At 45.2% G+C, this 13,983-nt stretch overlaps 1 protein-coding gene across 1 annotated transcript in view; it reads right to left on the reverse strand.

Annotated features, from left to right (window-relative positions):
• The window catches only part of rad51 (RAD51 recombinase), a 131,276-nt gene that overhangs the window by 58,818 nt on the left and 58,475 nt on the right, over positions 1-13,983 (reverse strand). The window contains exon 4 of the mRNA XM_038783538.1: positions 9,872-9,989. Coding sequence (XP_038639466.1) covers positions 9,872-9,989 — 118 coding nt within the window. The remainder of the gene's footprint in view (positions 1-9,871; positions 9,990-13,983) is intronic.

Below are 13,983 nucleotides of genomic sequence, written 5' to 3' on the forward strand. Positions count from 1 at the left end.
GCTCACCAGGCTAAATCGCTGGCTTTTGAAGCAGACCAAGCAGGCCAGCAGCACGGTTCGATTCCCGTACCAGCCTCCCCGGACAGGCGCCGGAATGTGGCGACTAGGGGCTTTTCACAGTAACTTCATTGAAGCCTACTCGTGACAATAAGCGATTTTCATTTCATTTCATTTCTAAAATAAGGAGACCAAAACCGTACACAGTATTCTAGATGCGATCTCACCAATGCTTGGACAAACTGCAGCAAAACATCCCTACTTTTATATTTCATTCCCCTTTTACAATAAACATTCCACTTGCTTTCCTAATCATATGCACACTATGTCTCTGTGATTCTGTACCAGGACACCCAGATCCCCTGTACCTCAGAATTCTGTAATATCTCTCCATTTAGATAACATGTTGATTTTCTATTCTTCCTCCAAGTAGGCAAGTTCACACTTTTCTACGTTATATTCCACCTGCTAATGTTTTGCCCATTTACATAACATGGCCAAAGCCCTTTGCAGACTCTTTATGTCCTCTTCACAACTTACTTTTCCACCTTTGTGTCATCAGCAAATTTAGCGACTATACATTTGGTCACTGTATCCAAGTCATTGATATAGATTACAAATAGTTAAGCCCCCAGCATGAATTCCTGTGGCATTCCACTAGTCACATCCTGCCAACCCGAAAATGACCTATTTGAGCCGATTGTTTCCTGTTAGCAAACCAGTTTCTCTAACCATGCTAATATCTTGCACCCTACAACATGAGCTCTTATTTTGTGTAGTAACCGTTGATGTGACCCCTTGTCAAATGCCTTCTGGGAATCTAAGTACACCACATCCACAGTTTGTGTTTGGCCACATTGTCCACCTGCTGGCTACTTCCTCCATAAACTCTCAAATTAGTCAAACACAATTTCCCTTACACAAAACCAAGTTGACTCTGCCTGATTACGTTGAGATTAACTAAGTGCTCCACTTTAAACTCCTTAATAATAAATTCCAGCATTGATCTATCACAGATGTTAAGCTACTGGGCAGTAGTTTCCTGCTTTCTGTCTCCCTCCTATCTAGAATAGAGGAGCCACATTTGCTATTTTCCAATGTTAGCCAAAAATAATGCATCCTTCCTCTCAAGTCTTTTTCTCTCCCACTGGAATATATTTTTTCTGAGTGTCACGAAATATCTCCTAAATAACTGCCACTGCATCTTTATTGATCTATCCCTTATCCTAGTTCCTCTGTCACTTTGGCCAGCTCTGCCTTCGTATCCTAAAATTGCCCTTACTGGTCATGACCCACTCTTCTCTCCCTTCTAGCTTCCTTTCCTTCTGAAAATGGTCATATACCGTTGGAATATTCAGGTCCCAGCCATTGTCACCTCGCAGCCATGTCACTTCAACGGCTATCAGATCATACATTTTTATCTCTAGGAGATTAAAAATTCATCTTGGGGGGGGGGGGGGGGGGGGGAAGAGTTAAAGAAGAAATGGGAAGGGCACAGGCCCAACATGTTCCCTCTAGGGTAATAGGAAGGAGTAACAAGCCCAGAGAACCATGGATGGCCAGAGATACAATGGGACGGACAATGGGAAGGAAGAGAGAGGCTTTAATAAGCACAAGGGGAGCAAATCAACAGAGGCATTAGTGGAAAACAGAAAGTGCAGGATAGAGCTTAGGAAATCAATTAGGAGAGCAAAGAGGGAATACGAGAAATCTCTAGCTGGTAAAAGTAGGGAAAATCCCAAGATATGTAAGTATATCAATGGGAAGAGGATAACTAGGGAAAAGTAGGGCCCATTAGGGACTAAGGGGGGAATCTGTGGGTGGAGCCAGAGAACATTGGTAGGGTGTTAATTCAATATTTCACATCTGTCTTCACCCAAGAGAACGAGGATGCAGATATCGGCCGAGGTTCACGACGGCCTCGGAGCCCGCTCCCCGCACCTAATTCACCCCCACCCGGGGGGGCTAGGAGCGGGCTTCCGTCTTTCTCGGCAGCGACCTCGTCGCTCCGAGAATGACCCGCGTCCGGCGCATTTGTGAAGTCATCTGCGCATGCGCGGGTTGCCGGTTCCAATCCGTGCATGCGCGGATGACTTCATCACGCAGATGGCACGAACCCGCGCATGCGCGGTGGCGGTCTTTCTCTTCAGCCGCCCGGCAAGACGTGGCGGCTTGATCTTGCCGGACGGCGGAGGGGAAAGAGTGCGTCCGTTTTGGACGCTGGCCCGACGATCGGTGGGCACCGATCGCGGGCCTGTCCCCTCCCGAGCACAGTCGTAGTGCTCCCATCCCAATCGGACCCCTAGATGCCCCAAACGGGCATCTGCCGCCCGTTTCACGAATGCAGCGACCAGGTGTGGTTGCTGCCGTGTTGAAACGGGCGTGAAGGCCGGCCGCTCGGCCTCAGAGAATCGCCGTGAAAAACAGCGAGTGCCGATTTTTGCGAGGGGGGGGGGGGGGGGGGGGGGGAGGAGGAAGAGAATCGCGGGGGGCGCAAAAAATGTCGGGGGGCCCTCCCGCGATTCTCCCAGGCCGCGTGGGGAGCGGAGAATTCCGCCCATGGAACTCGGGGAGAGAGACTGTGAGGTTATTGGGTAAATTGTCATAGGGAGGGACAAGGTATTGGGGGGTGTTGGCAGGCTTAAAAGTGGAGAAATCTCAAGGTACGGACAAATTGTGTCCCAGGATGCTGTGGGAGGCGAGGGAGGAGATTGCAGGGGCTCGGATTCAAATTTTTAGTTCTTCTCTGGCCACGGGAGAGGTGCCAGAGGACTGGATAATCGCGAATGTGGTCCCATAATTTAAGAAAGGCTATCGGGCTAAGCCAGGGAACTACAGGCCAGTGAGTCTCACATCAGTAATGGGGAAATTAATGGAGAAAATTCTGAAGGAGAGAATCTATCTCCACTTGGAGAGGCAATGTTTGATCAGGAATAGTCAGCATGGCTTTGTCAGAGGGAGATCATGCCTAGAAAATTTGATTACATTTTTTGAGCACGTGACTAAGTGTGTCGATGAAGTTAGTGCAGTTGATGTAGTCTACGTAGATTACAGCAAAGCATTTGACAAGGTCCCACATGGGAGACTTATTAAGAAGGCAAATGCACATGGAGCATAGGGGAACTTGATACGGTGGCTGAGCTGTCGGAAACAGAGGGTGATGACAAACAGCTGCTTTAGTGACTGGAAGCCTGTTTCCAGTGGCATACCACAGGGATATATGCTGGGTCCCCCATTATTTGTCATTTATATAAATGACTTAGATGACTATGTGGGGGGTAGGATTAGTAAGTTTGCAGATGACGCAAAGATAGGCCAGGTGGTTAACAGCGAGGCTTAGAGTCTTGGGTTCCAAGAAGATATTGATGGGATGGTCAAATGGGCAGGAAAGTGGCATATGGAATTTAATCCTAAAAAGTGTGAGGTGTTACACTTTGGAAGGAGCAACTTGACACGGAAATATTCAATGAATGGCACCACACTGGGATGTCCTGAGGAACAAAGAGACCTTGGCATGCATGTAAATAGATCTCTGAAGGCAGAAGGTTAATAGGGTGGTGAAAAAGTCATATGGTACACTTGCCTTTATCAATCGTGGCATAGATTACAAAAGCAAGGAAGTCATGTTGGGGTTATAAAAAACATTGGTGAGGCCACAGCTGGAGTACTGTGTACAGTTCTGGTCACCACCCTATAGGAAGGATGTGATTGCACTGGAGCTGGTGCAGAGAAGCTTCACCAGAATGTTGCCTGGGGTGGAACATTTAAGTTATAAAGAGAAGTTGGATAGGCTTGGATTGTTTTCGCTGGAGCTGAGAAGACTGAGGGGCAACCTGATCGAAGTGTACAAGATTATGAGGGGCATGGACAAGGTGAATAGGAATCCAGTTGTTCCCCTAGTTAAAGAATCGGTTAAGAGGGGACATAAGATCAAGGTGAAGGGTGGGAGGTTCAGGGGAATTGGAGGAAAAACATTTTTACCCAGAGGGTGATGACGGTCTGGAACACACTGCCTGGAAGAGTGGTAGAGGCGGGTTGCCCCATCCTTTAAAAAGTACCTGGATGAGTACTTGGCACGTCTTAACATTCAAGGCTATGGGCCATGTTCTGGCAAATGGGATTAGGGTTGGCAGATCAGGTGCCTTTCATGCAGTGGTGCAGACTTGATGGGCTGAAGGGCCTTTACTGCACTGTATGGGCGGCACGGTTGCACAGTGGTTAGCACTGTTGCTTCACAGCGCCAGGGTCCCAGGTTTGATTCCCGGCTAAGGTAACTGTCTGTGCGGAGTCTGCACAATCTCCCAGTGTCAGTTTGGGTTTCCTCCGGGCGCTCCAGTTTCCTCCCACAAGTCCAAAGAGACGGGCTTTTAGGTAATTTGGGCATTCCGTACACGAACAAGCGCCGGAATGTGGCAACTAGGGGCTTTTCACGGTAACTTCGTTGCTGTGTTAATGTAAGCCTATTTGTAACAATAAAAATTATATTATTTTTCTGTGTTTTCTTACGGGGAGAAGCAGGGGGAGGTGTCAAGACCCCCCCCCCCCACCCCCTCTCCTCAGACAGAGTGAGGGGAGTGTATATACATACATACATGTTTCAAACCGGATTCTGATTGTTTATCTATTTCTTTCCCCCCTTCCCCTGAGGCTGCGGGCCTTATCTGGCAGATCCGCCCTGTTTAGGCACTTTGTGTTGGCCCTGGAATGCATCACCCAGCATGCTGTTTTTGACATGTGTAGATTTCGGCCCTCTCCTCTGTGGCTTTGTTGCCCACGTTGTGGTCTGCCCTGCAGGCTTTTTTGCAAACCCCCCCTCCTTCAGGTTCTGGAGGCGCTCCTCTGCCTCCCCCCACCCCTCTAGGCTGCTGGCTACCAACAGGTCTTGGAACAAGTTGGTGAACGGCCTCCATGTCTTGTGGAAGCCCTCTCCGACCCAAGGATAGTGAATTTTATTTTCTCAAGTTGGGAGGGATTCAATAGGTCGGGCAGCTGGCCTGCAGCTTTGGGGTGGTGCTGCCGATCACTAGCAGAGCAGGATTCTTTGGCAGGTGATTAGGGAAGCAAAGGCTAGGGTGTTGGCCCCTTCCCCATGAAGAGTTTTGGCTGGTCTGAGGCCCTGAAGATTGCCACTTGTGGGCATGGCTTCACCCTCACTCCACAATTTTGGACATTGCTTCAAAGAAGAAAGATTGTCCAGAACCCGATAAGTCTGGGGCAGGCCCAAAACATGCGAGTGTGGTTGGCCTGTCCTCCCTGGCCTTCGTGAAGAACCTGTTGATTCGGGTTCTCGTTAGGTGCACTCTGCGCACCACCTTTAGCTGCATTAGGCTGAGCACTACACATGTGGAGTTTGCCCTGATCAGTGTTTCGATCCAGAGCCCCCTCCCCCCCCCCCCACCTCTATCCATAGTTCTTCCTCCCATTTTTCTCTCATCTTGTCAAGGGGGGGGAACGTGCCTCCTCCAATAGTCACCCATACAGAGCCCCGCAGTTGCCTTTCTCGAAGTCGCCCGGGTCCAACATTTCCTCTACCAGTGAATGTCTCAGCGTCCTTGGGTATGTCGTTGTTTCCCCACAGAGGAAGTTTTTAATTTATATATGTCTTAACCCATTTCCTTTAGGCAGTTGAAACCTCTCAAGTTCTTCCAGCTAATCCATCATCTGTGTACAAGTCGCTGCCAACATCCTCTTGTCCTGTTTCCACCTTTAAAGGCGGCGTCCATTGTTGCTGGCGTGAATCTGTGGCTGTTGCAAACGGGGGCCATGGTGGAAACTGCAGTCAGGCCGAAGCGTTGCCTCAATTGGTAATATGTCCGGAGCGTGTCTTCCATCACTGGGCTTTGAGTCTTTGGTTAGCAGGGATGGGAGTACTGTCCGACTAGGGCTCGGAGGGACGTCCTCGTGCAGGAACTCTCTGTGCCAAGAAGGCTCGAAATTCTTTCAGGAGCTTCATGATTCCTTACATGCTGGCTTGGGAGTCTGAGACATAGCGGAGCAGGTCATCTGCATAGAGTGAGACTCTATGCGCCTGCCTTCTCTCTGGATACCTCTCGACTATTCGCCGCTCTGAGGGCCATCTTCCAGTGGCTTGATTGCTAGGGCAAACAGAAGCAGGGACAGCGGGCATCCTTACCTTGTGCTTCTGTACAGCTGAAAGTATTTAGGGTTGGTGCTGTTAGTCCGCATGCTCACCATGGGAGCAAAGTGCAGAAGTTTCACGCAGGCAGTAAACCCTGAATCAAGTCCAAACCGCTCCAGTACCATGAGATATCTCCACTCAAATCTGTCAAAGGACTTTTCTGCATCCAGGGAGATGATCACTTCTGGTGTTCTCTCCCCGGGTGGGGTCATGTTCAACAGACGCCTGATGTTCAATGCCTACTCTTGACAACGCCCATCTGGTGCTCTGACCACCTCTGGTGCAGAGTTCTCCAGTCGCCTAGCCAGGATTTTGGCATCTATGTCAAGCAGCAAGTGTTGGTGCAAGAGCTCCTTTTACTAGCGAGTCTGCAAACATCCCCGCAAGTGCGGGGTCAGTGTTGTCGCAAATGTGTTTATAGAAGTCTGCTAGGAATCCATCTGGTCCCGGTGCCTTCCCCCATCTGCATGGAGTTGATGCTCTCCATTACTTCTCCCAGTTCTAGGTATGGAGCTCTTTCAGAGGGTCGGTGTAGACTCGATGGGCCGAATGGCATCCTACTGTACTGTCGTAATTCCACAAAGGATGTGATAACTGGATACTTTGAAAGTAATGGTAAAAGTGGGCAGTGTCAACATGATTCATGAAAGGAAAATAATCTTTGACAAACCTGGAGTTTTCCTTTGAGGATGCTACGTATAATAGATAAAGGAGAACCAGTGGGTGTGGGGTGTTTGAGTTTTCAGAAGGCTTTTAATAAGGTGAGTAAACAAAATTAGAGCGCATGGGATTCGGGGTAGTATATTGGTATGGATTGAGGATTGGTTAACAGAGAGACTAGGAATAAACGGGTCATTCTCAGGATGGCAGTCAAGGGTCACAGCTGTTCAAATGATATAAATGATTTGGATGTGGGGACCAAATGTAATATTTCCAAAGTTGGGGACGACACAAATTAGGTGGGAATATATGTTGTGAAGGGCATGCAAGGAAGCTTCAAGTGGACCTGGACAGGCTGAGTGAATAGGCAAGAGCATGGCAAATGGACTGAGTAAGTGTGAAGTTATCCACTGGTAGAAAAATCAAAAAGGCAGAATATTTCTTAAATGGGGAGATGTTGGGAAGTGTTGATGTTCAAAGGAACCGAGGTGCCCTTGTCCTCGAGTCACTAAAAGGTGCAGATGCAACAATCGATGGGCAGCACGGTAGCATAGTGGTTAGCACAATTGCTTCGCAGCTCCAGGGTCCCAGGTTCGATTCCCAGCTTGGGTCACTGTCTGTGTGAAGTCTGCACGTGTGCGCGGGTTTCCACCAGGTGCTCCGGTTTCCTCCCACAGTCCAAAGATGTGCAGGTTAGGTGGATTGGCCATGCTAAATTGCCCTGTGTCCAAAATTGCCCTTAGTGTTGGGTGGGGTTACAGGGTTATGGGATGGGGTGGAGTTGTGGGCTTGGGTAGGGTGCTCTTTCCAAGAGCCAGTGCACTCGATGGGCCGAATGGCCTTCTTCTGCATTGTAAATTCTATGAATCGATAAGGAAGGCAAATAGTATGTTGGCCTTCATTGCAATGTGATTTGATTAACGATGTCTGGCTGCAATTGTATAGAGCCACGGAAAGAGTGCCGTAACTGGAGTAGTGTACAGTTTTGGTCTCCTTATCTGAGGAAGGATATACTTGCCATTGAAGGGGTGCAATGGATGTTCACCAGGCTCTTGCCTCAGATGGAAGGATTATTTTGTGAGGAGAGATTGAGGAAACTGTGCTTGTATTCTCTAGAATTTCAAAGAATTGGTGGTGATTGCATTGAAACTTACAAAATTCTTACAAGGTGCAACAGGATAGACGTAGGTAGGATGCTTTTGCCTGGCTCGTGAATCAAGAACGAGGGGATACAATCCCAGAATAAGGGGTAGGCCGTTTAAGTCTTAGAAGAACACTTGTATGGTTCACATGCCCAAAGCTTAACTTCTGCTCTAATGTTTTAAATCTCTTTTGTAGTAATCCAGGAGACACAAAGATAAGGGTTTAAACAGATTTATTCTAAACTCGAGGTCAGAATCAAATCCAGGCTTCTGACTGGAGAAACAATACATTCAAGCTAAATTGCCCCTTGATTGGAAAAAATTAATTGGGTACTCTAAATTTAAAACAAAAGGGAGAACTTTGAGGAAGTTAAGCCAGGTCTGATAGTAGAAAGTAGCAAGCAATGGAGGCAGTTATACAGCAGCCTCAATCTTTAGAAAACAAAAGCCTATGACTGCATTTATTGTCAGAACTGAGGGTGCAGTAGACAGGGAAGAGGAGTTGAAGACAACGGTTAGTAATGAAGTCAAGTCAGAAGCATTTTTGCCTTCCTGTTGATCTTTGAATAGTGGGCAATTTTAGTGATAATATTTTAAGTAGTCCAGTCAGATCTGACAATGAATGATTAAATATGTTTTTCAACAAAGATGTTTACGGCTGCGTCCATTGGACTTAATGGAATAGAGATGTGGGTTATATCAAGGGGGAATTAATGGGGCAAGAATGAATAATAGTTCTAGTGGGGACAAGACAACGATGGAGGATATGTGATTTAGGAAATCATTAGCTGCCAAGATATCACAATAAATGAAAGGCAAAGGCTAGATGGTTGTGAATTTGAGAGCGCAGTGTTAAGTGACTTGAGGGAGAGTTTCTCCCCAGGGTCAGACACAGAAAGAAGTGAGCGGTGGGAGGTGGGGGTGGTTGCAGATGGAACGTAGGTGGAGAGTGATACAAGAAAATGATCAGCGACCACATAGGAACATAGGAATTAGGAGCAGAAATATGCAATTCAGCACATTGAGTCTGCTCCGCCATTCAATCAGGTCATGGCTGATCTCTTCCTGGTCTCAAATCCACCTCCCCACTTCTTCCCTATCTCCTTTTAACCTGTTTTTTATTCAAAAATCTATCTATCTCCTTCTTGAAACCATTTAATGATTCAGATACCACCGGGCTATGGGGCACCGAGTTCCACAAATTCACCACCCTCTGCGAGAAGTAGTTCCTCCTCATCGCCCTATCATTGATAATAACAATATGGTTATAAGAGATGGCAAGATTATGGGGTTGGCAGTATATGTGGGTATGACAACTTATATGGGAGAAGAGATATGGGGAGGAAAGGAATGTAGTAAACTCACGAGGATAGAGAATAAGAGTAGACAAGCAGATTAATATCATGGGATGAGAAGTTGCTCATTGCAGAGACAGGAAATCAGAAATATTTCGGAGGAATTTGGAGTGACATTTGGGTGGGCAGTACAGAACAAGGATTTTAAATGAGCGGTGTAACAGTGGAACAAGGTAATATGCTTAGAGTTGCCAGAAGATGCAATGGTTTGAGCTGAGCAAATGGTGGAAGATATAGCCTTGACAAAGCTTAATTAAAAGAGAAAAATCATCACCACTACTCAGCCATTTCTCCATCAAGGCCATGTCAGAGTGATCGTCCACATTAAGTCGATAGATGGCAAGGGCTCTATTAGCAAGCGAACATACATTCTGGAGGGAAATGTGGAGAGAAACCGTGATAACCATCTGCAGGCAGAGTTCATAGGTTCAAAGCTAATTGTGACAGGAAGGAGGTTTACGAGATCAGCCCCGGGAGATGCAGGGCAGGAAAGAATAGAGTGAGGCAACTGGTGTTGCTTGAATTCATTCAAACATTTATCCGAACACACAGAAACTTTTGAACAAAATTCTATATACCTTGTAGAAGTTTATCAAGTTCCTTCGACCCTGTTGTGACCTGAATGATTTCTGAGCGCCTCAGGTGGAACTCTGTCGCTGTAGTAAAGCCCATCGGCACAAGTTTAGCTGCTTCAGCCTAAAACAAAAGAAAACAAAGATTAGATAAGGTGGCAGCTGTGCAACGTGGGAGGACATTCAAATTTAACCACAAAGCTTATAAAGGAGTGTTAATAAAGCTATAAATTTCCCCTAAGTCCCTAGTCCTCTGCCAACCTCAGTAAACGTTAACTGACAGGGGCACAGGAATGCCCTTAGGACATAATTAAATCCAGAAACCAGATTTTTATTTCCAAGTTTTCAAGAGTTCAATATTGAATTCAAAGACTTAAATCTGATCAAATATTGGTTTTCCTAATAATTTTCTGCCCTTGGGTGTACTTATCCCATTTTGTTTATATGATCTTGCATTTACAATATGTGCTAGTGCCAGAACCATACCTCACTAAAAAACAATTTATTTGATTTCCAAGAGATGCCTAATTAAATGGACCTAATAAGTCAAAGTCAAAATCTGCTTTTTTAAAATCATTTTATGGATGGAATTGCATGATGCACCAAACTGGTGCTAGATGGAAACCTGTTTGGAGGGATTCAAACAAGGCAGTTCCGGGAAAGACTTTAACAGATTTGGGAGGCAACATGTTCAAGGACAACCACGCCCAAATGTTCTGGTCTTGCCCCAGACTTGCCGAGTACTGGACAGCCTTCTTCGAGGCTATGCCCAAAGTGGTGGGGATGAGGGTGGAGCCATGCCCAAAAGTTGCAGTCTTCAGGGCATCAGACCAGCCAGATCTCTTTATCAGGAGGAGGGCAGGCGCCCTTGCCTTTGCCTCCCTGCTCGTCTGCTGTAGAATCCTGCTCAGCTGCCGGTCAGCAGCACCACCTAAAGCTGCAGACTGGCGTCCGACCTATGGAATTTCTCCAAATGGAGAAAATCAAATTCACCATCCATGGATCGGACGATGGTTTACACAAAACATGGGAGCCATTCACCCGACTGTTCTGAGACCTGTTTTTAGCCAACAACTAAGTAGCCAGGATCCAGGAAGAGCTAGCCAAGAGATGATAGAAGAGAGGGGAGTGAGGGATGACCCGGGGGGCGGGAAACAAGGGATAGCCAATCCCAGCGATAGAAAGGGGACGAGATGGGAGGGAAACAATAGAAGGGAACCAGAAGGGAAAACAGAGAAGGGAACACAAACGGTAGGAGGTGGGAGAGGAGGAGGAGCGAGCACAGGGGAGGACAATGGCCACAACACACACTGCAAGGCGAAAAGAGAAAGAATGAACGGCAACAAGGAACGACCCATGGCCGAAGCTTATGCAACTGAAAAAGCTAACCAAAATGTCAATAACATTAGAGGCACCACCCAGGTGCCCCCCCCTCCATTTTGTTTTAAAAATAAAAGGGGGAAACTCCTTTCTCATTACTTGTTTTTTCTTCCTTTGTTTGTGTGTATGGATATTTGTATTTATACCATGTACAAAACCCAATAAAAATATTTTTTTTAAAAACAAGTTCAAGGATTTTGGTGCATGATTTTTATACAAATAGATAGAACTTTTGGAAAAAAAGCTAGCCCAGCATCTCTTCTTCCCCAGCAAACTAACAGTCAGAATTAATAGAAACTCATATTCTCAATTCACTACCCTCTTCATAGTTTCAATTTCTAACCTAATTCAATGTCAAAATTCCGTGAACTACTGGTAGTCTTTTAAAAGAATGGGTTGGATTTTGTCAACAAATGGTTGCACAGTATTACTGCTGTGGGCAGTGTGGCTTTTGCATTACAACCTAATTTCAGTCAGCTTGGCACAAGAACCCACACAGTTAGATAATAATTTCCAATTCAATTTCAGCAAGTTATGTGGTCTTTTTAAATTAAAATGTTGCAACAAGTATTGTTGGTATTTCCTATAATTAGTGTCACTGGCAAGGTGCCCACATCCAGAAAGCAAAACTGTTTAATTGCAGTTCAGTAGGCTGAAAAACACAAATCAAGCTCCCAATACCTTTTCATTTCTTTTCGCACTTATACATGCGCCAGACCACATATGCATAATCCATCATATGTACACAAAATATATTTCAAGCTTTCAAGTTAATTGTGCAAGCCGACAACAGTTTCAACCCTATAAATAGCATTAGTAACCCTGGATGAGACAAGGGGAAATTAAATAAATCATAGTTTTCACTCCTGGAGGTAATTCAAACTTTGATGGTGTAAAGTGAACAACAGCCAACTGGCAAACGGTTCAAAATCTCTCCAATGGGGCGACAGGTGGCGCAGTGGTGGACAACACATTCAGAGGATGTCTAAATATCTGGTCAACAAGGTCAGCCCGGGTATTCATTTTGGAGTACACATGCATTACTTTGTCTTTAAAAATTACTTCCAACAAGACATCAGAAGACTTTTGAAAACATATTCGTGAAAGAATCAATATTTTTCGGAAAGATTGGGACGGGAGAGATTTTGAATTAAAAATAATTAGGTATCAATTTAACTGGAACTAACCTCATCTCAAGTCACCTGTGCTATTTAGTAGCCCTGCAAACCTTACAACCCCCCCAAATTAGGCAGGGGGCACATAAATAATGTAATAACGAGTACACATAAGCAAACGCTATTGCTGCACGTCATTTAAGAAACATACACCAAGTGATAAAGAATTAGGACCACTGCAAAATAAAAGTCCCAGGCATTTATGGACTGCTCCATGTCTTATAACATGAAAAACAGACCGATAAACCACAAAAGTTTGTTAAATTTAGCATGCCTCATGAAATTCACATATGGAGTTACTGAATACCATGTCCATTCTACTATTGATTGAGTCATGTTTTACTTGTTCATGAATTCATTCTTCAAGATTGTCCAGTAACCGCTGACTTGTGGGAAAAAAATTAACATTTTCACATGCAGCATCCTTCATTTAGAATACATTTGCAAGAATTCATATTTAAAACATATTTAAATTCAGTCTGTGAAAATGTGTCTAACATTCCCCACATTAACTAGTGTGCAACCCATCAATAATGGTTACTTACTGCCACCAACAGCTGGTTTAGTGCAAGCTCCTATGAAACCACAAGATGAAGGAAAGCAATATCATGCTATTCCATCATTCTGGCCTCCCCCACTACTTGCATCATTCACTAGTTTCGCTCAAAGAACACACAAACATTAGGAGCAGGATTACACCATTTGAGTCAGCTCCTCCATGCAGTAAGGTAATGGCTGCTCTGATTTTGGCCTCAACTCCATTGTCCTGTCAATCCCCCGTGGACTCCGCTGTCAATCAAAAATCTAATTTAGCCTTGAATGTATTCAATGACCGAGCCTCCAATGCTCTCTGGGGAAGAGAACTGCAGTCTAACAAATCCTCAGAAAAAATTCTCCTGCTCTTCATCTTCAATGGGACACCCTTTATTTTTAAACTGTGTCCTTTAGTTTTGGACTCCCCAAAAAAGTGGAAACATTTTCTCAGCATCCACCCCATCAAGTTCCTTCAAAATCTTATATTTTCCAGTAAGGTCAGTTCTCATTTTTCTAAACTTCCAACGGGTAACGGTCTAACGTACTCAATATTGCCTCGCAAGATAACTGCTTCATCTCGGGAATCAGTCAAATGAATCGTCTCCGAACTTCTTCCAATACAATTATATTTTTCTTAAGTAAGGAGGCCAAAACTAGCAGTCTAACTAATGCCCTGCACAGCTACATCAACACTTTCCTATGTTTATACCCAATTCCTCTTACAATAAGTGGCAACATTACATTTACTTTCCTAATCACTTGCTGCATCTGCATGCCAACAATTTAATTCCTACTAGGACACCCATAGCCCATTGTACTGCAGAGCTCTTCAGTTTCTCATCATTCAAATAACATATTACTTTTGTACTCTTTCTGCCAAAGTGGACAAGTACACATTTTCCAATATTACACTCCATCTGCCCAATATTTGCCCACTTAATTAACCTATCTCAATCCCTTTGTAGACTTAGGTCCTTGTGACAACTTACCTATCTTCGTACTGTCAGCAAATTTAGCTACGTTCAGTCA

This window comes from Scyliorhinus canicula, chromosome 2, assembly GCF_902713615.1.
Source record: "Scyliorhinus canicula chromosome 2, sScyCan1.1, whole genome shotgun sequence".
Lineage (NCBI taxonomy): Eukaryota > Metazoa > Chordata > Chondrichthyes > Carcharhiniformes > Scyliorhinidae > Scyliorhinus > Scyliorhinus canicula.